Source organism: Miniopterus natalensis, chromosome 3 (genome assembly GCF_054644295.1).
Source record: "Miniopterus natalensis isolate mMinNat1 chromosome 3, mMinNat1.hap1, whole genome shotgun sequence".
Classification (NCBI taxonomy): Eukaryota; Metazoa; Chordata; class Mammalia; order Chiroptera; family Miniopteridae; genus Miniopterus; species Miniopterus natalensis.
The window spans coordinates 93,994,167-94,018,463 of record NC_142083.1 but is presented as its reverse complement, the minus strand read 5'-3'; the positions used below and the strand labels follow the sequence as shown (position 1 = coordinate 94,018,463).

General features: G+C 51.2%; 1 protein-coding gene across 5 annotated transcripts in view; it reads left to right on the top strand.

Annotated features, from left to right (window-relative positions):
• Nucleotides 1-24,297, top strand: part of MAPK8IP3 (mitogen-activated protein kinase 8 interacting protein 3) — a 48,747-nt gene that overhangs the window by 13,036 nt on the left and 11,414 nt on the right. For 2 of the 5 annotated variants that reach the window (XM_087815732.1, XM_087815731.1), the window contains exons 2-8: nucleotides 1,093-1,213; nucleotides 3,528-3,598; nucleotides 3,901-3,992; nucleotides 10,871-11,015; nucleotides 14,656-14,902; nucleotides 15,676-15,778; nucleotides 16,002-16,120. In XM_087815732.1, the coding sequence (XP_087671858.1) occupies nucleotides 1,093-1,213; nucleotides 3,528-3,598; nucleotides 3,901-3,992; nucleotides 10,871-11,015; nucleotides 14,656-14,902; nucleotides 15,676-15,778; nucleotides 16,002-16,120 (898 nt within the window). Of the gene's footprint in view, nucleotides 1-1,092; nucleotides 1,214-3,527; nucleotides 3,599-3,900; nucleotides 3,993-10,870; nucleotides 11,016-14,655; nucleotides 14,903-15,675; nucleotides 15,779-16,001; nucleotides 16,121-22,741; nucleotides 22,754-23,678; nucleotides 23,697-24,297 lie in introns of all 5 variants that reach the window. The other 3 variants (XM_087815733.1, XM_016208072.2, XM_016208074.2) reach the window with 3 other exon arrangements.

Genomic DNA, 24,297 nt, shown 5'->3' with positions numbered 1-24,297 from the left:
AAGTAATAGGAATTAAAATTGCCCAATTTAAAAAATACTCTTACCAATTAAGAGCATTTATTCCTTCTACATATGTTGATTATATCTACAGTCATTCAAAACCACTTCTTTTTACTTTTTATACAGCTCCATCACTTGTGTGTGTTTTCCTTGCTGTGGGGCACTTATTTCATTTTACTTAAATTGCATGTGATGTTATGATGTTATTAATACAGACTTGCTGTCTGAAGCCTAGTTTTCCCCCCCGCTCGCCCCTCCTCTGGGATTTCCACCTTCTCAGTGTCTGCACAGAGTAAGTCATCCTTCAGACAGGAGCCTCCCCACCCTGCTGGAGTTTCCAGCACAAAGACCTTTGAGTAGCTGCTGTAGGAAGAAATGTCTCTGGAGCCTGGTATCAGGGTGAGGGGAATGGGTGCAGTTGTGGGAAATACAGCTGTGGCCACCACAAGTTAATTGACATTTCCAGATACCCCAAATGTGACATCAATGATCAGTTTCTTATGGCCATCTTCTGAGAAACTCTTTGTCTTAAGCCAGCTGATAACTTACTCTTACTACAAATGAAATTTCTCAGTATTTTTTCCTGCTCAGTAACATTGAGGTGTTACCAGCTCCCCCTAGAGGCTGTTGTGGCAGCCAGTGCCCATCCCTCCCCCACCAGAGCCTGGCTTCACAAGCTCTTTCAGTGTCAAGGTAGTGCCTTCTAGGACCTTTCAAGAGTTTCTTTTATTTTTCAAAGAGCTTTCTTTTCATTTGGTTTGATAATTTTGCTCGGAAACTTAGCACAAGGACCAGCTACATAATTTGTAGGGCCCACTGCAAAAATGGAAATGCAGGACCCCTTGTTCAAAAATTAATAAGAGTTCCAGGTACGCTCTCCCACTCCTCTCGCCCCTGCCATCACATGTGGTCTGTGCCAGGTTTGCCTGGAGAGGCTGACAGGTAATGTGACATGAAGGGAAGCCCTGCATTCTGGCTCTGAGCCTGGACTTTCACTTTTGTCCTTGAAGCCTGAGCCCTTCTGTAAGGAGCTGCTGTCATCTGACCATCCACATTCATGATACCTGCTCTTTCTCTCCCTTCCATGTGTAGAAATTCATTGAGTTTGAAGATGCCTTGGAACAAGAGAAGAAAGAACTACAAATCCAGGTGGAACACTATGAGTTTCAGACTCGCCAGCTGGAACTGAAGGCCAAAAACTATGCAGATCAGAGTAAGTAGCCAGCATGAGCTTGAAATCGCATTGTTTGTTGTTTTCAGACCTACCCCAGCTGGGCAGGATGTTAGAGCCTTTGATAAAAAAGAGTGGGAAACCCAATAGTAGCCTTATTTTATTCACTGTTATTCCCTCAATCATTACAGTGCTATGAATTTCTGTAATCAGACTCCAATTCTCTGTGGAAATAAAATAAATAAGGCCCCTTTGATGACATAGCACTTTGGCATATACTGCAGTCTGACCCCAAGTGAAGAACCTGTGATCCTTGTGTGGTCCTTTGGGACAAATCTCCCCAGCTGCCTACCGGCCCTGTGAGGCTCTTGTCTGCACACCACTGAGGAAAGATTGCTGCTTTGTGACCTGAAAGTTGGGCTGGGCCTGATGGTGCAGTTCCTGGGACGGGTGTGCAGCTGACCAAGGTGCCTGTAGGAACACCCTGCTGCTTGCAAGGAGAGGCAAAGAAAGGGTTTATGGTTGTTTTTGTGATAAGAACTATTCTTTTAGTTTTCAGAAGCCTTTGTTTTTGCTGCTTTATCTAGTTCCCTGGGATGGCAGGAGCTTTCATTTCTCTGAAAATTTCAGATAAAATCAGGAAGAAAACTGGTTGGATGTGTTGGGTCTATCCCTTTCCCAAACCAAGACTTGAAAGCCAGTAGCCCGTGGTGTGTCGGCAAGTTCTGGACAACCAGCAGGCTGTTGGCTACAAACACTTGTATTTGCAAACTGGAAGCAAACCAAAAGACCCAGTTTAGGCGTGCATAGATAAACCCTTTCTATAATTACCCTTAATATTCCCTTTGCTTAGAATACTTTTCATATGTGAAAGCTTTTAAGCTGTTCTTAGAAGGAAAATACGTAAGCTCCAAATTACAGGTTGAAGTTACTCATTTGGTCAGCACCACAAGTGAGGGCCAGAGGAGAGAGGACAAGTCTCGGTTCCTTCAGCCGGGCAGTCGCCTACACACCTGCCCCAGCAGAGAGGTTAGGAGAGGTCCTGGGGCTCTGACACCTAAGTCCTCTCCAGGGACTCGAGCACAGACAGGCAGCCCCTCCCAAGGCTGGAGCAGAGGCCAGGGGTCTTCCTCTGGCAGCCAATTCTATGTGTGTTGTGTGTTGGAGTCTGTAGGCACTTTAAGCTTTTCCAGGGATGACTAAGCTGTTATTCCACTTTGTGCAAATACTGCTGTTGCTCATCAAAAGTGTGAAATTTTTTAATTTTTTTTTTAAAGTGTGAATTTTTAATACTCACCTGGAATATTAGAAATGCAGACTCTGAGTCCCCACATATTAGGTGGGAAATGACCTTGACAGTGTAGCCTCCAAGGACACCACTAGAAAGCTACACCAGGAATCATGGAACAGGAGAGTATATGGACCAAATGAGGTGTTGAGTAGTGTTCAGTCAGTTTACAGCAGGCACCGGGAAGTGGGGCAGGTGGACAGGCTCACACACTGAGGACTGGGCAGGTGCTGGAAGGACTGCCACATGAATCCTGCGCCTATGACTATCATGTGTCATGTCCCTGAATCTGCACACCAGCTGTTCCCTTTTGGTGGGACTACAGGACAGAGCTGAAGTTTGAACACAGGATCTCAGACAGGTGTTTGAGTCCAGTGGCACGTTTGCCCTGTTGGTGAGATACAGGGGTGTGGTCACCAGCTGCAGCTGTAGCTCCCAGTGAGCCTTGGAGCAGTCAGGCAGCAGAACACATGCAGACCAGAGGGGACAGTCCTGCATGTCCTAGGGGCTTCCACTTTACGGGGGACACAGCTGCCAGCCTGAAGGTGGTATAATCATGATTTGGTTTTTCCAGTCCTTGGTACATACACGTAAGGGACACGTGCGTCTGTCATGTGTCTCCGATGTTCTTTTGCTCTTTAACACATCTCAGAGGTTACTCACTTGTGAATTCTGCCTCTTTCCACAAGCCACTTGCTCACTTCTGGTCTATACTTGACACATCCTGTGAGTTTTGCCTGCATCTGGGAAGCTGCTAGCTAATTTAAGCTTAGATAGTAACACGGTTTGTGAATGTTACTGTCCTGTATCTTTTTGGAGCAGAATTAAATAGCCTCAAATAACACAGCATACGTACAATACACACCCCAGCCCTAGTCAGAATCTGCCTTCTGGTGTCCCCAGCGGATTCTGTCCTGCTAACGGTCTCTAAGCTTCAGGCGCTGCAGCAGCCTGCACCAGGCATTGCCTTGTCCTGGAACCCTCTGCCCACCGTTCAGTGAGTCCAGAGCAGTATGGAGTTGTGAGAATTGTGTTGCACGGTTGACAAATAGCTGTTGTGTTTTCCAGTTTGCCGGTTGGAGGAGCGTGAGTCAGAAATGAAGAAGGAGTACAACGCTTTGCACCAACGACACACAGAGGTAGGTGCCCGGCCATGACCAACATGAGCCTCCAGCCCACACAGGCCACAGTCGAAGTGAAACCATGAGGAAGTGGCTGCAGCCAGACACGTGGCGGCCGCTGACCTTGGCTTGCCTCCTTGGCCTTTCTTTCCCTGGTGTTCTCCTGTCAAGCCTGAAAGCTCGGGCTGGTCAGACTCCATTTTTCTGAGCTCTGTCATTTCCATCAGAGCCCAGCAAGTCGAGAACATCACAGGTTAGAGGGGAGGCAGAGAGGCCTTGGTCAGCAGGCATCACTCACACAGAGGTGTCCTTCCCCGCAGATGATACAGACCTACGTGGAGCACATCGAGAGGTCCAAGATGCAGCAAGTTGGCGGGAACAGCCAGACAGAGAGCAGCCTGCCCGGGCGGAGGTAGGCAGGGCCCGAGCCTGCAGAGCCCAGTGGCCCCTTGTCCCAGAGACTGGTCGGAGTGTGCGGCTTAAGCTAAGAGTGCATGCTGAGATTCTCCCAGGCGCCAGAGCAGGTTAAGGGGACACGGTGGACCTCTGCTGGCTCATGTGCAGTCATGAAGGCTCAGGGGAAATTGTGTACAGTTGATCCTAATACTTGCAGGTTCTGTGTTTGTGAATGCACCTGCTTAGTAAAGTTTATTTGTAGTCTCAATATCAACACTTGCAACACTTTTCAGCCATTTGCAGACATGCAGAGAGTGGTGAAAAGTTTGAGTCACCCAACACTCATGATGCCCTCTAAGGTCAAACAGGGTGTCACTTCCTGCTTGTCTCTGCCTCATGCAGAGATGCCCAGGGGATGGAGACAGAGGGCCATGCAGTGTTGTGCAAGGCGCCCAGATTCGGGGAACATTGGGTGGGATTTGAAGCTCAGCTCTGGACCCTGTTCATGGGACAACTTCAGGTCACCAAACACTTTCACACCTTATTTTCTCTTTTTTTAAAATAAAGCAAATAGAATCTACCAGGATGAGTTAGGAATTTCAGTTCTAATCTATGTGAGCTGTGTATCTGTTTATGTACGTATTTCCCCAGGAGCAACGGTTCAAGGTTCACTAATTCAGTGTTTGTGGTGACTTTCTAAAACAGAACCACAGAGAATCACCAGAACTGACTGTATGTGGGTGGGGAAGAGGGGGTGGGGGACGCCTTGGTTACTTGCCAGACGGAGCTGCACTCCTGCTGTAGGGCAGGGCAGTGCTGATGCCAGCAGATTCAGAGGGCCTGGCTTGCCTGAGTTTAGGAGCTCAGTGTTGGTTTGTTAGGAGAGTGAGGAGAAACCTGCAGAGGCCAGGTTCCATCTCCATCCTCTGTGCCCTTCAGTCAGATAAAACCAGACCATAGTCCCCAAGGGAGCAGATTGTCTAGGGTGTTGCCAGCTTGAGGGAGTTGGCCCATGAGAGACTAGAGTTGTTGACCTGGGTGGGGAGGTTGGTACCAATGTTCTCAGTCTCTGGCAGGTGGAAGCATGGACCAAAGTGGGAATCCTAGGCCCCACAAATTGCACTCAGCCATTGTTCCATTTCCAGCTATGGCCCCTCGTTCCTGTAGGCGAAGGTCTACAGCCCCTAGTCAGGTCACATACAGGCCTTGTTGGCTATGAAAGCTTTTTTTGTCCTGCCTCTTTGGTGGGTTATGTCCGTAAACAAGTAGACTCAAGTCCTTCTGTGGGCATCCTCAGTTACTCTCTGGGTCACTGTGGGCAAAGCTGTTGTGTTCCTGTACTGGAGTCTTCAGGTGTGAAAACAGAAATACGTAGCGTATATGGGAGCTTAGCAGGGCCTAGAAAGGGTGGTTGTCAAAGGGTGACCAGCGTGGTGCTAGACAGTCTGGCAGTGTTTAGCGGGGAGTTGGATCTACAACTGCTGTGGGTGCTCTTCCTAAAAGTGCTCCTGCCCTAGAGAAAGGTGTGGAGGCTGTTCCCTAGCTGACCTCGAGGCCCTGTGAGAATTGAGTGAGGTATGGATCAAAGACTTTGTTAAACTACAAAACTCAGCAGGCATCCCCGAGTCAGGTGTATCTGAAAGTGGGGAATACCAGTCTCCAAGCTCCTGTTTCATGGCTTTGGACGTTTTCTCCTGAGCACACTGTGAAATCCTCACTCCCGGCACTCAGAAGTTGCCAAGGGAGTTTCTAGGACACTGCATTGGAATGCTCACCTGGAATTGGGGGTCTCTGTGTTGTTCAGGGGAAGTTGGGCAGGGCAGTCTGAGCTGTGGCATCTCGGATGAGTGCTGGGCACCTGGCCAGCTCCTGAGCTGCAGCATTCTGGAGCCTTCAGGCTGTTTCCCCACTGGCTCTCTTCAAGGCAGGAGCCCCTCAAAAGTCATGCAGGATTGGGCCCAGGGAGAGGGGTGCAGTTTCTCTGTGAGCCAGGGAGGTGTGACCTTTGAACTCAGGACTTAGAGGCCATGAGTATCCAGGGTCCTAAGTCACAGTAGTTGGCACCCTGGGCCCCAGGGTCAGTACAGAAATAGATATCCTTAGAGCCTCAGAGCGATGAGGGCTCGGCCTAAAGCAGAAGCTGCCCGTCCTCTGTAGCTGGGCCCTGAGGGTCCCGGCCATCGTCAGGAGCAGGATCTGAGCTCTGATTCCCTTGCAGAGAAGAGGCGCCATGATTGCAGGATGGGCTGTGCTTTCTGTGGAATTCTCCATGTGTGGTGGAGGCAGGACCTTCTGTGGGAACCTGCTGTCAGTATGTGTCGTGTGGCCCCTTGGCCCTGAGCAGAGTCTGGACGAGTGTGACTCTGGCCCCTCCAGTTTCCTTGCTTCTCAGAGTTCTCCTTCCACCCTCGTGGCAGGCAGGCCTGAGAGAAGCTAGCATCCCCTCTCCCCAGAAGCCTCCAGCCCCATGGTGGACACTGTCCTTTTGTTCGTCACTCCTGGACATGCGTGGATGGCTCCCAGTATACCCTTTGAGGCCCCTCAGCAACTCTTGAAGGCTCTGTGTTGGAGCTCTTCCTCCCCAGGGAATTAGAACAGGCTAATTTTTCATAAGAAACCCCTCAACCTGTATCATAAGGGACAGGTCTGTGAGTCTTTTCTGTCCATACCACAAGTTCAGGTCCTGCTGCTTGTCCATAGCCATTTGTAGCTTCTGGGCGAGTGGGGCCTTTGAAGCCCAGAGTAGAGAGCAATGGCCATGGGGGGTAGTGCACAAAAGGGGCTTTCTCCATGCCAAGTTGTGGCCCACAGGGGCCTCTGCATTTGTAAAACAGAACCACTGGCTGTCCAAGAGAGGTTGAGGCTCTGGTCCAGATTTTTGTAAGCCTTGTCTCCCTATCTGATCCGGCCAGGAAGGGATCCCAGGGCCCAGGTGTGCCCATTGTGTCACCTTCCTCTCCAGGCCCTTGGCACTCTCTATTAATACACTTTCCCTAGCCAGAGTCTCCACCATGTCAGAGACGCCTGCCACCGTAAGAAGGTGCCTGGGGCTGCCTGCCACAATCCTCCTAAGGCCCCTTAGCTGTGAAAGGAGCATGCTCCTGTGGGAGAGTGCCTGGAACAGCACATGTTTGGGAAGCATGGCGCAGGAAGCAGAGGGTTGGTGCCATGCATTTAGGCGTCCCCATTTCCCTGCCAGCCAGCTGGAGGCATTTAGCCTCATCACAGGCTTGTTGTCCTGTGGTTGCTGCAGCAGTTGTAGGGGCTCCTGCCTTCCCTGTAGCCATTTCTCCATGGCCCAGATACTTGCTGGGAGCAAGATGTTCTGAGGACCATCATGTGTGTCTGACTCTGCCCTTCGACCTGTTTCCAGGTGAACAGACATGGATGGCAGCTACCGCCTCATGTTATTAGAAGGAACAGTGGTGGATATAGAGAAAGTATGAGCCTTCTGTCACTGTGCTGGCCTCTGGCCTTTGTAGGGCTCACAGGTTCAGACATTCCTTGGTGACTGTGCTGCTACTTTGGTGGGTTAAAGGGAAGGCCCCGCCCATCATCCTGGACCACTCTTCTCTGGGGTGTAGCCTCTCCTGTCACAGCTTGGGATCTTTTGGGGACAAATGTGTATGTCTGCCCAGGTTCTTCATTCAGACTCTCCAGCTCCCAGCATGAGGGCTCATCCTTAGTGCTGGGGAACCTCTGGTCACCCCTGACCCCAGAAAGGCATTTTCCTTCACTCCTGACTTGGTTTCCTGAATTGTGTGTCTTTAGAATAAAACTCAGTGTGTACTTGAAACACCTGGTTCAGTCCATGGACATAGGCTCCATGAGCTGTGTGCTCCATCCCTGCATGCCCGAGTACACATGTGTCCTGAGCCACCTGGAGAGGACACTTGCCCACCACCCTGTGCTGAGTATGTGTGTGACCTGCTGACCTGCTGCACAGGCCTTTTGTCCAAGCTAAGAGGGTCACATGTCTGTGTGTCATGTGTCTGTCGTGTGTAGATGTCTCTGTGTTTCAGCATCTGTCTCTGGAGCATAGAGCGGGCTGCCTGACTGTGTCATTGCACAAGTCCTCTCTGTGTGAGCAAATGTGCGACTGGAGCTCCCGGATGCTCTCTAACACTGTCTTCTTGTCTTGCTCTCTGTGCTGTCACTGCTGTTTGCTGGCCCTGTGTCTGTCGCTGTCCCACAGTCCTCGTCAGTCGTGGAGGAAAAGGTAAAGCCTGCGCAGTGTTTGAGCTGTCTTCCCAGGCAGTTGGGGGGCCTTTGGGGTCGGGAGAGTTAGGACACTAGTGGTTCTTAATTACAAGCACAGGAGGTTCCTAAGTCCACTTGACACATTTCCTGCAGCACTGGTACAGATCACAGCCTCTTGACAGGATGTTTAGAGGGCCAGGACATCGAGGAGGTGGCAGGTTGGCCCAAAGTCCCCAAGACAGCCACAGAGCAGATATAGATAGAGGGACTCCACTCAGGAAACATCCATCCATCCATAGATGGGACTGTGCATCCAAAGCCCAGGGCTGGCACCCCACCCCCCCCCATGCTCTTGTATCAGACAACCTGGCTTGGTCACTTTAGAGCCCTGGGCTCAGAGCCAGTGGCATGACCGTGACCCCACAGGCAGCATGACCTTTGCAGATAGTGTGACCCCCTTGGGCTACAGCCTCTGAAGTGATGAGCATAGGCATCTCCTGAGGCAGATGCAGGGATGTAATGAGAGGAATGCTGCCCAAGCTTCAGACAGGGATCTGGGCCATCAGTCAGCAATGCCCTGTGAGTGCTAACGGGGCTCAGAGGGTAGGCTCATGTGCAATGATGAGACAGTTCCTGGTGATGATTTCTGTCGGGGTGGCATGGCCTCGCTGGCTCTGGGTATAGTGTGTCTGCACACAGAGCTATGAAAGCAGGTTATGGACAAGTGTCCCCCATCCTTTGAAGCAGGACGCCCACTCTCTGCCCCTGCCGTCACTCTGTAGAATCAGGATCAAACGCGTTTGAGGCAAAGGGACCCATTGCATGCATTTCAGCCAAGATCAGAGCCGGCCAGGAGAGGGGCTCCTTATACCAGCATTGGGAGCCCCAAGGAGGAAAAGTGGGAAAAGGACAATCTGGGAGCCCCTGAGGGAGCAGATGGGAGTTGCAGCCTGTCCTCACCTGGCCCTGCTCCTCCAGGGATGTGCTGAGCATGTGGTGAGGCTGCCTTCCCAGGTGCCTGAGGCCTCATGGGCTATGTCAGAACCAGAGTGAGGGCTGAGCCATGGGCCACTGAGGTCTTGATGGATCTGCAGGCTCAGAGCTCCCTGGCTTGATGTCTTTCTTAGGATCTGAGTTTCTTCAACTTTTAAGTGACATGTCCGAGAAAGCATCCCATGTCACAGGTGATGAGGGCTATGTGAGGCACTTTCTGAGAGACCTAGGCCCTGGGTGTGCCCCTCTGTATGACTCCTACAGGCATCGATAGCCCCTTGGGAGCACACTACTCCTCTGAGTCTGTCCCTGCCACAGACTAGCTTTCATGATAGTACAGCCAGGTCCCAGTGGGTCCAGGGAGCCTGCTCTGCAGGAAGCAGCATCTTCCTGAACAGGACAGAGGAGCCAGCCATAGAGGGGACAAAGCAGGACTCGACTCACAAATTCTGTGTTTCTTTCTGCATGGGGGCTCCAGCCAGAGAGACCCCTGCCCAGAGTTGGACTTTATGAGGGCAGCTTATAGTCAGTTCTGGTCAACAGGGGCTGCTCTGCTCTCCCTCTTCATCACCTGCATCCAAGCACTTCGAGGAAGCCCATCATCTCTCTCCAGAGCAGTCTAGCCTCTGGACCCAGCTCCCTGGGACCCCTTAGGAAGCCCCCTATCACTGTCTCTGGGGATTGAGCTCTGAGCATGAGAGGCTGTGGTTTGAAGGGCTGCAATTCTCGGCCTAAACAGCTCTGAGCAGCATGGGCTCTGTGGATGAGTTTCTGGGGCAAGGTGGGAGCTGGCCTTGTCTCCACCACCTGGTGCCCAACTTGAAGCCTCCAATGGAGGAGGGTCTCTGCCCTCACTGGCACTAAGGCCCACGGAAGGTTTGCTGAAGGATGAGTCCATGTCAGGTGGCTTTGAGCTTCCCTCTTACAAATCCAGGCTATCAGACGTTCCCAGTTTCCTAGTGTAGCTTTGAAAACCCCTCTCTCTGGTGTCAGTGCTCCATGACAACAGGGACAGTGCACAGAGCCAGAGAAAGGTCCCAGGGGACTGTAGAGGTGGTGACACCCAGCAGAAGGGCAGGGTTCTCTTACTCTATACTCTGTTCAAACATTTTTTTCAGTGAGGTCTCATGAAAAGACAATACAGGAGTGGGGGCGGAGGCCGAGAGGGGGTGGGACCAAGTAACAGAGAGCAGGGTCAGTAGGAGTTGATTTTTTTCTAGCTGGCTCCACAATGTGAGTCTGGGCTCCACATAAGGAGACCGTCATCATAACAGTTGCTATTCTGAAACACTGGTCAGTGCTGGCCATGATGCTAAAGGGCCCCTTGCTGGTACTGCTGCAGGTGTCTTAGCATGCGCAGCAGATATCTGTTTAAAATCAAAATAACTAAAAATGGTAAGTCATGACATAGTGAACAGGGAAGTATTATACGGGATCACAGTGAAGCAAAGATTTCCCTGAACGTACAGATATCTTTGATTAAAGAGTGGCTGTAGATAGGAGGGATGGGAGGCCCCTGTGTATAATGGGCTTCCCAGAAGACTATGCCCTGTCCACAGTGGACCTCACCCTGAGCCAGGCAAGGGACATCATAGAACCACTGTGTCTGCAGAATAGGCATCTGCATGTGCAGAGTGTTCAGTTCTCATTTCATGAGCCACCATCTGACCATCCATTTCCTCTCCTCTTCTCACATTTCAGCAGGAAGGAGCGCCCGACCTCTCTGAATGTCTTCCCCCTGACCGACGGCATGGTACGTGCACAGATGGGGGGCAAGCTCGTGCCTTCGGGGGACCACTGGCACCTGAGTGACCTCGGCCAGCTGCAGTTCAGCTCCACCTACCAGGTTTTGTAACCGTGCTGTGGAGTGAGGGTCTTTTCCTTGTCGCCCCATGTCCATTCAGGAAGTCCAATCTTTGCATACAACCCTTTGCAGCTTTTCCTGGGTTAGTGGGACCCCTCTCTGAGTTGCAAAAACAATGGAGAAACTGGACCAGCTCAGGAGGGCTTGGTCTTGCATTGATACCTACTATACTAGTCCAGGCTAAACCCCTCTGCAGTTAGGGTGGCCCATCTGTTAGGGCTGAGCTTAGTGACTGTCCCCCAAACACACCCAAAGTACTAGCCTCCTAGTCAGCCTGGATGCTAGCTCCAGAGTGTGTTATGCTTCTGGTGTCTGAGGTTCCCACAGCAACCAGGAGAGTCCCCGGCCAGGAAGCAGCTTCTCTTCTCCAGGCTGTTCTCACTCACCTGCACATGCCAATGGCTTCTGGGTCTCTGAGTTTGAGAAGGTGACATCCTGGGTGTGCACAGCTAACCAGGGAGTGCACCTCAGATTGGGGGGCCGCAAGAAAGCCAAGCGCAGGAACTTTCCATGGCCCATCACTCGTTCAGGGCTTCGGTCACTTGCAGCCAGTTTTTTGATCTATGAGCTCAGCCTGTCTGGCAGAGGCAGGCTGTGGCGGGACAGGACACTGACCCCCTCGCCAGGTAAGGATGCCATGCTCAAGGGTGGAAAAGGTGACCCAGGGGCTGGTGAATTTCCTGCAGAGGCTATCAGAAGACACCTGCAGAGAAGGCAAAGGGCTTTGGCATCTGGGTGGGGTTGGGCTGTGGAGTGGGGCCCAGATGTCCTGGAAATTTTCTTCCTGCTGTAGCTCCTTGCTGACTGTCTTCTGCCTCTGAGTGTCTGGCTTGCCTGCAGGAGGTAGCTTTAAGCTGTGACTCCCCTGGCTTCTGCTTTTGTTCCACAGAGTGAACTGCCTCTGTGACATTTGGCCCAGGCTCTCATCTGCCAGTTATAGGCTGTCCTGCCAGTGGGTAGGGGCTGGGAAGAAGTACGTAGGCCTATGGGGTCCCAACTATCCCCACCATTCAGCCAGGCTTGGCTGTTTAAGCCGACTGCTCACACTCACTCTCACTCAAACAAAAACTGGGTTTGCAGCTGGGGCTTCCCTGGAAGCTCTTGGAGAAGCCTCATGAGCCTCAAAAAGCCTCAGGGGCCTTCCTCACCCTCTGGCCTCCTGCGCTATTGTTTCTCCTGCCCGTGTCTGAGCCAACTTTTTTTCTCATGACATCTTTTCTGTATCCTACTACGTTGTCTGACATAGTCTTTCTCTTAATAAATCATAATGTTTTATGTTTTAGTTCTTAGGTGTGTTTTATTTGATTTTAATTTTTTTAAACAATTATTTAAGTTCCTTTAATTTCGTTCTCTAGGTTTTAAGGTTTTTCTAATTTCTTAATTTTGTTGTTGTTTTTGTTTTGTTTTTTGTTTTTATGTACTGTATTTTCAGTGTTTTAACCAAACAGTTGTGGCTACTCATGGTGAGGAAAGACCGCTAAGAGTTTGGGTTCTTTGCATTTGGAGGTCACTGCTACACGTTGATGTTTAGGAGGTTGAGAGGTTTGCCTTTAGGTAAGTGGTGGCCAGGGGGAGTGTCCTGTGGGTAAGTGGTGGACCGTAGGGTAACGGAGAGTTCAGGGAGCTTGGGGAAGTCTTGGTTACGTCACAGAATTTCCCACAGTGATTACCAGGGTCAAGGAGACCCACAGAAAAGCTACAGACACAAGTTTGAGAGTTGCCTATAATCTGGGAAACGTGGCTGGTGAGGAAGGTGTGGTTCTATGAGAGGGGCCTCCTGCACCTGACCTCCCCTGGGCTTCCTGGAATTCCTGAGCACCCAGACTCTGTACCCATCCCTCCTCGAGTGCTAGCAGGAGACCTGATGGCAGCAGAGTGCCCTCCCCATAGGGTGCCCAGTGCCTCTGAAGTATAGAGTGACAGGGCGCCTAGGGAGCCATCACAGGCTTCAGTGCGTCAGTGCCATGAAGAGGAAAGGATTTTTCCTTCTCAGTTGGGCCCTAACCGGTAGAACTCAAACCTGAATTGAAACGTTTTGACAGAGCTTCTTCTAGGGAGTGAGGGACAAGCTCTCAAGCAGGGATTCTCACTGGGGCCATGGGGCCGCCTGTGCTCTGTGGGATGTTGAACTGCGCCCCAGACTCCACGCACTCCATGCCAAGAACACTACCCCCCCTCCCAAGTGTAACAACCACAAGTGTCTCCAGACATCACAGGCGTCCTCTGGGGACATTGCCTCCCAGGTCAGAAACCCCTGCCTAGGGGACGATATGGAATCATGAGATTCCCCATAGAGAAGTCTCAGGAGCCTGTTAGATGAAGCCGGAAATTGCTGACCCCGGGAGAGAGAGGCAGTGTCCTGCCCTAGGCCTGGCTGTGACCAACCTGGTTGGGAAAAGATAGATCTCAGAAGTCTCCCAACCAGTCTAGCTCCTGGTCACCTAGAGGCCAGCCCTTCCACTTACAGGCAGGTGTAGGTTGGTCTGGGCATTCATCCAGCTTTATGGAGAGGCGGGATGCCCCCCTCAGCAGCCCCTCCCCTGTTAGGAAGTTCCCTTGGAAGTGTGCCCTCTGGGGTAACCGTGTGACCTGGCACCCTAGGGTTATGGTTGTGTACCACCTCTCAGCCACACCCCCACCCCAGGAGCTTTAGCTGCTTCTGACTGTGCCCCTTCTCAGCACCATGAAAGAGGGGACTAGCCCAAGAGGAACTGCTACTTACAGGCTGCAGAGAGGCTCTGAGGCACCTGCTCAGGGTGACTCAGTTACCGGTATTAGTTAATAGAGGATGGGTACTGTTTTTATTACGATTGTCCAGGGTTCCACCAGGAAGGACGGCAGGAAGAGAGCGTTTGTTTCACATCTGTCCTTACTCAGGCAGCATGTGTTATCTCCGTGGAATCCCTAAGGTTAACTGTTGGTTGCAGATTTCAGTAATCTGGTCTCTTTTCAGTCCCGGAATATTTGGGCGCTGTCCCATTCTGTGGAGTGGAATTTCAGTTTGTGTAGATGTTTAAAGTAAACTTTAGTCCCTTCAAGCTGTAGAGGTTAAGCATTTGCATGTCCCTGGATGTCTCTGTTTGGGGGACCATACCGGGCAGAATCGTAGAGATGCACATCCCTTCACAGCTCCTGACTGGCCAGGGCAGGAAGCAGGCACATGAGTGGGTGTGACAGCCAGCCAGTGCCTGGCAGCAGAGTGATGCTGGATCAGCAGGCCTCCTCCCCGGCCCCGTTAGAGCCCTCTGCCCACCCTGGGCTGCAACTTGTTTCTGACCACCCGCTGGCTGCAAAGGGTTGCCTGCCATATTCGTGTAGCTCCATGTCCATCACACGCGGCATCATCGGGGAGCGTGCAGGCTGAACGCCCTGATCTGATCAAACCATTTAATAAGGTGGCAGCAGCCTCCTGAAAGCCAGAGGCAGTGGCTAGATGAGCCAAGTGACTAGGCCTTGAGGAATCAGCCTGACGGGAGAGCAGGGGTCCACCTGCCCCTTCCAGTTCGGTTGCTGTTTTATTATGGTCAAGTGGCAAAGAAGCCGAGCGAGGGGGCCTCATCCAGAGCCCCAGGGGGCGATGACCCACACAACGAGCTTCCCTTCTTCCTGTGTTTGGCCCTAGTGTCCACATGATGAGATGTCTGAGTCAGGCCAGTCCTCAGTGGCTGCTACACCCAGCACCACAGGCACTAAGTCCAACACGCCCACGTCTTCCGTGCCCTCGGCTGCAGTCACACCCCTCAACGAGAGCCTGCAGCCCCTGGGGGACTACAGCACCGGCACCAAGAACAGCAAGCGGATTCGGGAGAAGCGTAACAGCCGCAACATGGAGGTCCAGGTCACTCAGGAGATGCGCAACGTCAGCATAGGTACTACGACCATCAGGCGCTCCCTGGGCTGGGCAGCGTGGGGGTGCACCCACCGGTCCCCTTGCCACCTGCTCTCCTGCCCTCCCTACCCTCTCGTCCGGGGAGATTTCTCTTCCTTCTACATATTGTAGTTTTGGTAGATGTATCAGTCTGCTCAGGCCACCATGATGACCCCCACAAACTGGGCACTCTAAACCATAGACTTCCAGTTTTGGAGGCCAGAAGTTGGAGATCAGAGTGTCAGCAGGGCTGATTTCTCCTGAGGCCTCCTTGGTGTGTAGATGCCATCTCTTCCTTGTGTCTGTACATGGTTGTCCCTCAGTGTATCTACATCCTAATCCCTTTTTATAAGAATGTAGTGAGATGGGAACAGGCCCCACCCTAATGGCTCCATTTTACCTTGACCAATTCTCTAAAGCTCCCCTCCTCAAATACAGTCACATTCTGACATCCTTGGGGCTAGGGCTTCAACGTGTGAATCTGGGTGATACAACTTAGCTTCCAACAATAGACTACCATCCAGCAGACGCAGGCTAGAGAGAAGGAGCAGAAAAACCCGGACATTTGTCTTGATCAGAAGAGATCATGAGGAAGAGGCACAGTTCCGGAGGACAGCCCCCGCCTGGCCCCCAGCCTGGGAAAACACTTTCCTGACAGTCTCTCCCGGGTGGTAGTCTAGCAGAGGTCTCTAGACATGGGGCCAGAGGACGACCATGAGTAATGCAGGGAACTCCCGGGCCCCCTCCTGACCCCTGTCCCACTCTGTCCCCCAGGTATGGGCAGCAGTGACGAGTGGTCTGATGTTCAAGACATTATTGACTCCACCCCAGAGCTGGACATGGGCCGGGAGCCCCGCCTTGACCGCACTGGCAACAGGTACTCCCTGGGCCCAGGGCCTGGGTCCCGGTTGGCTCAGCATTCACCCCAGGAGCCGGTGCCTTTGGGGGGTGCTCACGCAGCCCCTCACAGTGGGAGGCTGTTGGGGCCTGCACAGGCAGCACTGGTGTCGAGTGCCTGCGTGGGGTGTCGGAGAGTCCCCGTACTTGGCCCACAGATGTTGCCCCTTCGCTCTACCCTTCCCTGCTGCGTGTCCTCACAGCCCGACCCAGGGGATCGTCAACAAGGCCTTTGGCATCAACACCGACTCCCTGTACCACGAGCTGTCCACCGCGGGCTCTGAGGTCATCGGAGACGTGGACGAGGGCGCCGACCTGCTAGGTAAGCGCCAGTTGCCTCGTGACCCGGGGGCCCCGGGCTGCCATTGGCTTCATTTGTGATGAAAGCAAGTGTGCCTACTGTAAGCTAGGAACTGCTTTCTCCAGTTCGACTGACATAATTCACACACAGTAGAACCCAGCCACTTACAATGTACTCAGAGCTGTGCCACTACCTAGTTCCAGAACAATCCACCACCCGGAAAGAAGCCCCTGCAATGAGCACTCGGCGGGAACACCGCCCTCCCCCAGGCAGTCCCTGTCCTAGGAATGTGTTGGGCGGTGCCTGTTGCCAGCTCCTCTCTGGGAAAGGAAAATGCCCAGACAGGGCCAGTGCTGCTCCGCGCCCCTGCACCACGGATCTCCACCAGAGCTCCTGCGCCTGGGTCTGATGGGGGTGCAGAGCTGGCTTCTTGATACAAACTTGCTCCTGGTCCTCCTACTGCCCCGGGATGGCTGTCAGGCATGTAAATCACCTGATTTTTGCCAGGCGACTGCTGGAAGCAAGGACTGCCCATTGGCTTTGAGGCCAGGCTGGGGCCCTTAGGTGCTGCAGGCAGGAAGTCCGAGTGTCACCTTGGGAGTCTCTCAGTGGGGCTCAAACCTCCTGCCCCGGATCATATGTCTGTGTGCCCCCCACCCCAACCCCTGAAGACCCCTAACCCCAACCCTCTGTCCAGAGCCTGAGTCTTGAGAAGCCTCCTTGTCCCCAAAACCATGCTGTGGGAGGGGCTCCAGGACCCCAGGGACTGCAGCTTAGCTCTTCCTCCCCTCTTAGCTCCCTGGCGAGGAGGGCTTCGGGGCAGAGTGTGGCCGTGCTTCAGGGCAGCAGTGGTTCTGTTGGTCCCCTCCCCACACTCAGTTCCACTGAAGTGGCTCATAGGGAAAGAGCGGCCCTGTCCTCGTTGCGCGGGAGGAAGAGCATCTGGAACTGGGGCAGCTGCCTCAGCTGTGCGCCTGGCAAGTCAGGGTGGAAACTGTTCTACTTCCAGAATCTTTGAGGGCTGCCTGCTGACTTTATGATCTGTATTTTGTTATCCGCCTGAGGAGACAGAGCTGTCGCGCATTGAAGAGTACTTATTGCTGATCTTTCTGTGGCTCCAGGTCGTGCCTGGGCTCCCATGCTCAGCACTTCCGTTTGGTCAGCGCTGTCCCCAGTGACTTGGCAGCCTGCCAGCTGCAGCTGTTGCCAGGCCTCAGCCTGGGCCTGCATGGAAAGGTCCAGTTGGTATTTTCAGTCTAGCAGATTGTCGCTTTCTTTGCTTTGGGGTAGCCTCTTGGTTGTTTTCATAAGTTGATTGTCTTGGGGTAGGGGGCACCTCCTGTGAGCATAATTATCTGGGGTGTCAGCACCAGCACTGCCTTGTGCCTGAAATGGAAGTTTTTTTCAGCCAATTTTTAAATTGTGGTAAAATACACATAAAATTACCATCTTGCACTTTTTTGAGTGTGCAGTATTGTAAACTACATTTATACTCAGTAGTGAAAGACTGAAGTCTTTTCACCTAAGATCAGGGGCAGTATGCCCACTTTCAGCAGTATATATTTTTGCTGCTGAAAGTGGGCATACTGTCCACTGCGGGCTCTGAGGTCATCGGAGACGTGGACGAGGGCGCCAACCTGCTAGGTAAGCGCCAGCTGCCTCGTGACCCGTGGGCCCCGGGCTGCTGTTGGCTTCATTTGTGATGAAAGCAGAGTATGTCTACTGTGAGCTAGGAACCGCTTTCTACAGTTCGACTGACATATAATTCACACACAGTAGAACTCAGCCACTTACAATGTTCTCGGAGCTGTGCATAATGTTTAATTGTCTGAATGGATCACACTTCCATATCCATTCATTCACTGATGGATGTTTGGGTCATTTCCACTTTTGCCTGTTGTCACTAGTGCTCCTGCTGCATTTTTGGCCCCTCACATGATTCTGTAGGATTTTGCCAGAGCTAACCAGCCTCCTCACTGCCGGGTGACTCTGGGTTGCCTGCCTGTCCATCTGTCTGCAGCCCCAGGTTGCAGAGCTTTCCTCACTGGTGGGCCTCTTCATGTGACCGTTCCTGCCCTCCCATCTAGGAGCCCTTGGGGCCGTTGGATGCTCTAGCATGTGGCCATGTCCTGTGGTCATCCTTGACTCCCTATTTAGGCCACATCACTCCAACTATCACTTTCATACAAAATCTCCATAAATAGTGATGGCAGGAAAAAAATGGTGAGCTAGAAACTGCATATTAGTAAATTTTACTTGGCAGCTACCTTGACTGAATCAGTCATTCAAAATGGGGTCACTAACTCTTAGGCAGATGTAGTAGGTCCCTGGAATGGTAACGAAGTCTGATGAATCTCTTGGGGTCAGGTCCCCAGCACAGGGAGTTTGACATAATCTTTTCATGAGAAAGCCTAACCAGTGCATCTGATGCGTCTTTGTTCTGAGGACTGGAAACCAAAACCGTTTTCGCTTTCTCATGTGGTAACAGAGGATGAGTAGCTATGTACTCAGCGTTTCCACTGGGATGCTTTTTTTTTTGCAGGATGGTGGTCATCTTGGGCACCACTTAGGTCTGGTTGTAATGAGCCCCTGCTCTTCGGGGTGATAGACCTTTTGGTGCTTTCCAGAGCCTTGAGCACAATAAGCATGTGAAAATCAGGGAGCCTTGAGTTGAGGAGAGTTGAGCGCTGTTGTGACCAGTAGATGGAGTAGGGCAGAGGGATGGTCTGCTCTAGTCCCCTCACCTGAGGGACCCCATCCCCAGAGCATGGCTCAGCCACAGTAAGTGTCAGTGACGGGAGTTTTGGTCCCACCTCACCATATTTCTGAAGATATCTGTTGCAGGAGTAAGTACCCGACCCTAGGTTCCTGTGTGGCTGCTTATCAGAGAAGAGACTGGGACAGTGGGTGGTTGTCAGTCCCGGTTTTGTGACAGTTTTCACAGTGGAGAAAGATCATGTAATTTCAGAAACATGTTAATGCTCTAAGCAGTAAGATAGATGGTGGCATAGTCGATGACATCATCCCCAAGCTCTAAGTGCCTGGATTGGCTATTTCATGCCTCTCTCGCCATTTGGACTGTGAATTCCTTCAGCAAAGAAGGAAGGAACACATATATTATTATATTTCATTGAATCCACAACACCACAGATTATATGATATGCCATTATTTTATAAATCTCCAAGAAAGAGCCCGGCCGGGCGTGGCTCAGCGGTTGAGCATCCACGTAGGATCCAGGTGATCAGGGTTCAATTCCCGGTCAGGGCACATGCCCAGGTAGCGGGCTCGATCAGTGACTCTCTCATCATTGATGTTTCTATCTCTCTCTCTCCCCCTCCTTTCCTCTCTCTGAAATCAATAAAGATATGTTTAAAAAAAAAAAGAAATCTCCAAGAAAGAAAAAAATTGCTGCAAATTAAACTATAAAATGCCATTGATTATAAAACCCATTTACAATTTCAGAAATGTTAAGGTATGAAAATATGCATTATAGAATTGACGTAACTGGGGAGTAAAGGAATTAATACCCCATTTAGCAGGTGCCAGATGCTCTACCAGGGAATTTCACAACAAGCCTACACTAAGGAAATTATGTCTCCATTTCACAAATAAGGAAATAGAAGCTCAGAGCAGCTAAATTACCTGCCCTACATCACTTAGTTAGAATCTGAAGTTCTATACAGGATGGTCCCACTTTCCTTCTACTCTGCCACACTAGGGTCCAGCAGTAGGTACCAACCACTTAGTAACAAGACCTAGAAAATGTCTACAGCCCTGGCTGGTGTGGCTCTGTTGGACTGTCATCTCATACACTGAAAAGTTGCTGGTTCGATTCCCAGTCAGGGCACATACCTAGGTTACAGATTCAATCCCCAGTTGGGGCATGTACGGCACGCAACTAATCAATGTTTCTCTCTCCTTCTCTCTCTCCCCCCTTTCCCTTTTCCTCTCTGTAAAAGTAGTAAAACATATCCTTGGGCGAGGATTGAAAAAAAGAAAATGTCTATAAGTTATCCTGAGAAATAGAAAAACCTTTGTAAAGAGAGTTAGAAAATATAATTGAAGAACATAAAAGAGGCCTCATGTAAATAGAGAACTATGACACATTCTTGGATCTAAAGACTGAGCTCGGTAAAGCTGTCAGGTGGCATCACAAATTAACCCATTGTTCATACATGAATTGATTAGTAGCAGTAAAAAGATCCACATGGCCCGGCTGGGTGTGGCTCAGCAGTTGAGCATCTGCCTAGGATCCAGAAGATCGAGGTTCAATTCCCAGTCAGGGCACATGCCCAGGTTGCGGGCTTGATCCCCTGTCAGGGACGTGCAGGAGGCAGCCGATCAATGACTCTCACCATTGATGTTTCTATCTCTCTCTCCCCCTCTCCCTTCCTCTCTCTGAAGTCAATAAAGATATATTAAAAAATAATACTAAATAAAATAAAATGAATCCTATAAAAAAAATTAAAAAAAAGATCCACATGGTTGGGTTTTTTTCTGGAGTTTTATGAATGAATTCTGAAGGTCATCCATAAGAGTAAATGTGTGAGAATAGCCCAGCCCAGAAATTTTTTAGAAAGAACAAGGTTACAGGATGGCCATACCAGGTGTCAGAGTACTTTATAAAGCTACAATGATGGAAACAGGCGGCAATAAACCAGTGACTCTGTGAGTTCCTGGTTGAAGAGCTGAGGACAGACCTGGAGCCATGTGGGAAATCATATGTAATAAACTCAGCACTTCAGGTCATTGGAAAATAGGTGGGATATAGATACTGGAGAAAAATGAAGTCTGATCCCAACCTCACACCATACACAAAAGCAATATCTAGGTGTCTTAAAGATCTAAACATAGATCTTTATTTGGTGTGGCTCAGTTGGTTGGGTGCTGTCCCATGCACCGAGAGGTCACAGGTTCAGTTCCTAGTTGAGGCACATGCCTGGGTTGTGGGCTCAATCCCCAGTAGGGGGTGTGCAGAAAGCAGCTGATTGATGTTTCTCCCTCTCCTTCCCCCTCTCTCTAAAATCAATAAAAACATATTTTTAAAAAATACCTAAACATAAAAATACAAGGATAATAGAACTAGAATAGAATATTGGAGAGCATTTTCATAATCTGGGTCTCTGCATAGACATTGCCATAGAAGAAAATACTGACAGGTGTAATCACATGAAAATTGAGAATATATGTTTATGGTCTCTATCATTAAAATTAAAAGTCAAGTACAATAGAAAATGGGCAGAGGAAAAAATAGGATATTCACAGAAGATACCAGTAAACATGAAAAGGTGCTCAATTTCAGGAATAATACAGAAATGAAAATGGAGGGAAAATAAAGAGAACTCTTTTTCCTCAGAAGATGGACAAATACAGAGCAGGCTCTGTTTCGCCTCGCTGGTGGAGCGGTGCTGGCAGTGTGGTTAGTAGCTGACACAGAGCGAGCAGGACGACAGGTTCTCAAACAGCACCGCCTTGCCCACTCCTGAGGCTGTGCATTGTAGTGTCCTGGGTGCTCATGCAGAACCATAAACGCCCTAAATAGGGATGGCGTGGGTGCTGTAGTAAATGATGGGACATTCCTATGCAGGAGTACGACAAGGCGTTCGAGGGGACCATGGTCTGACGTGGAAGTCCTGTGATACAGTGTTAGGTGAAATAAAGCAAGCTGCCCAAGAAGATGGATAGTGTGGTTGTGGGGTTTTTTTAAAAAAAACACTGATGTTTATAGAGGAGGCCTGAGAGGAAGATCAAATGTTAACAATGGCTGCCCTGGGAAGGAGAAATGGTGCACTTCTTTATTTGAATTCCTACAATGATTTGTGTAGTTTGCCATTTAAGTCGAGTGACTTTTTATACTGTATGCTCATTTGTGAAACGAGTCCAGTGGAACAGTGTCGTCTCATCATGCCTTCCGCTGCGTAGCAGAGTGGTTTGGACCCATGTGAGGATAGCACGTGCCAGCACACCCTGCCCACATCTCTGCTCTTTCCTGCACAGGGGGCCCTGTGTTCTGGTCACCCCTTACTTGACCCTTCCTGTAAGAGCTAGGCTGGCCAGGGGACCCTGCAAGGCCAGGTGCCTGTCTGCGGCTCACTTACTCAGAGCCTTTGTGGTCGGACACTCTTGGCACTCCACCACACCACACTCACTAGCAGCCACACACATACATACATACCCAGCCACACTCATGCACACGTGCACAACCAGTCTCCCACGCGCACATACCCCCACGGAACCACACACACACAGTCATGGACACACACACAACCATTTACACACGCTCTCATCTTTGCAGGCCTTAACCGTCGGTTCTACAGAGGACTGGCCCTCTGATGGGTGGGTAATGGGACTAGAGGGGTGAGCAGGCTTTAGATTCCCATGGTTGTCCCTTCCAGGTGCTCTAGGGGACTGAGGGATATTCTGATCTGGCCTCCCTTTTCCTTCAGGGTTTCTGCCCCGATGGGATTTGTCACCACAGGCCTGGTGACATCTGCTCGTATTCTTTTATGCTCTTCATGGAAGTGGTTGATCGTTGTTGCTTTTTATTTTTAATAAGAATTTATTTTGTCGGTTCCAGTCACCAATTGACCTTTGTCACTTACTTTCCCTGTCATTTTGTGCTTCGATGGACATGGCCCCAGGGGAGTTCTCAGGTGTGTATCTTTCCTGTCTGTCTGTCTGTAGCCCCTTCTTCCCCACAGTGGAGTCCAGGTGGAGTGAGGTGGTGCCCCAGGGACACTACCTGCTGCTGTCATACTCCAGTCACCACTGGCTGGGCAGCCTGTCCTTCCTGATTCTGTTCCAGGCCACTAAGGCACACGTGCTTTTGCTTACCAGCCTGCTGCCGCTTGGAAGCTTATTTTGGTTTGCTCCACTAGCCCACTGGCGGTGACCTTGACCTCTGAGGGAGAAGCTGTGCCCTGACCCTGTTTTCTCGAAAGCTGAGAATCCCCCATGGTCATTTTTTAAAGTTCTACAGAGCTCTTAGAAGCATAGAACAGTTACCTGGACAAGGCCTGCAGGCCCAGTTCTGCGCTGTCTCTCCTGTCAGGTGTGTCCCAGGAGTCAGGGATTCCGTGAGGCCTCCACCAAGTGGAGCTCAGAGGTCCTCCTCCCATGTGGCAGGTGGACTGAGATCCTGCTTTCCTGCTTTGCAGCAGGAGGTTCTGAGACCCCCACCTACCCAAGTGCAGCCTCTGCAGTGTGCAAAGGCACGAGGGTCCCGGGCACAGCTCTCTTTCCCTGCAGAGACTTCTTCCATCAAGTAACTTCTAGCCCACCCCTCACCACCCAGGTCGTAGTGTAAGGTGTCAGTGCCTTGCCTTGACCTTCCACCTCCCCAGCAAGTGCTCTTGGCCTGGTGGTCTGTGCAACCTAAGGATAAACTTTCCAAAAGGAGTAGCTGGCTCCCTCCCATCCTGCTCCTGTGTCTTAACTCCAGCACAGCCTGAAGTAGCCCTAAAACACCTCCACCTGCTGTCCACACAGGCTTAATGCGCTTGTTTTCTCTCCCTCTCTCCTAATCCTTCCTCCCGCCCTGGTTGCCCATCTCCTGTGGGACTGGGACGGCTCCCATAGTGCGTGATGATTTTTTTGGTAAGGCCAAGGCCCTGTTTCAGTGTGTGTTTCTCCCACTTCAGGTTTCCTTTGTCTACCCGACACCTTCTCATGCTTCATGAGTGTGTGCTTCGTTCTGCATGGTGGGGCAAAGGTGGGGTCAGCAGGGACTTCCGGGGTGGGCATGGGGATAGGGAGTGGGGGCCTCTGCCCTGCCACCCCAACAGCCTCCCTCAGAGTAGACCCTTGGCCTGCTGAAGAGGGGCATCCCCAGCCTCTCTGAGCCTCCATAAACTCAAGGCAGGCTGGCCCCAGGTGCGATGCTGAGAGGCTTGCCTGCCTGGTGCCTGCTGTATCCCATTCAAGGGGGAGGCAGGCCCCAAGTGAGGCAGGGATGTGAGAATGGAGACGGGCAGAACCCTAAGCTGAGCACATTGTGTGCCTGTGTATCTTGTCTCACGGTGCATTAGACCATGGAGGGAAGTAAAAATAAGAGGAACAGACCTGGGTTTTGGGACTGACCCAAAGGATTAGATTCAGTACTTTTGGGGGATTTGTGACGTGTACAGAGAGCTCAGTCTGTGGGGTCCACTGTGGGGCCTGGTCACAGAGGAGCCAGGTCAGCCTCTCTGGGCACTGG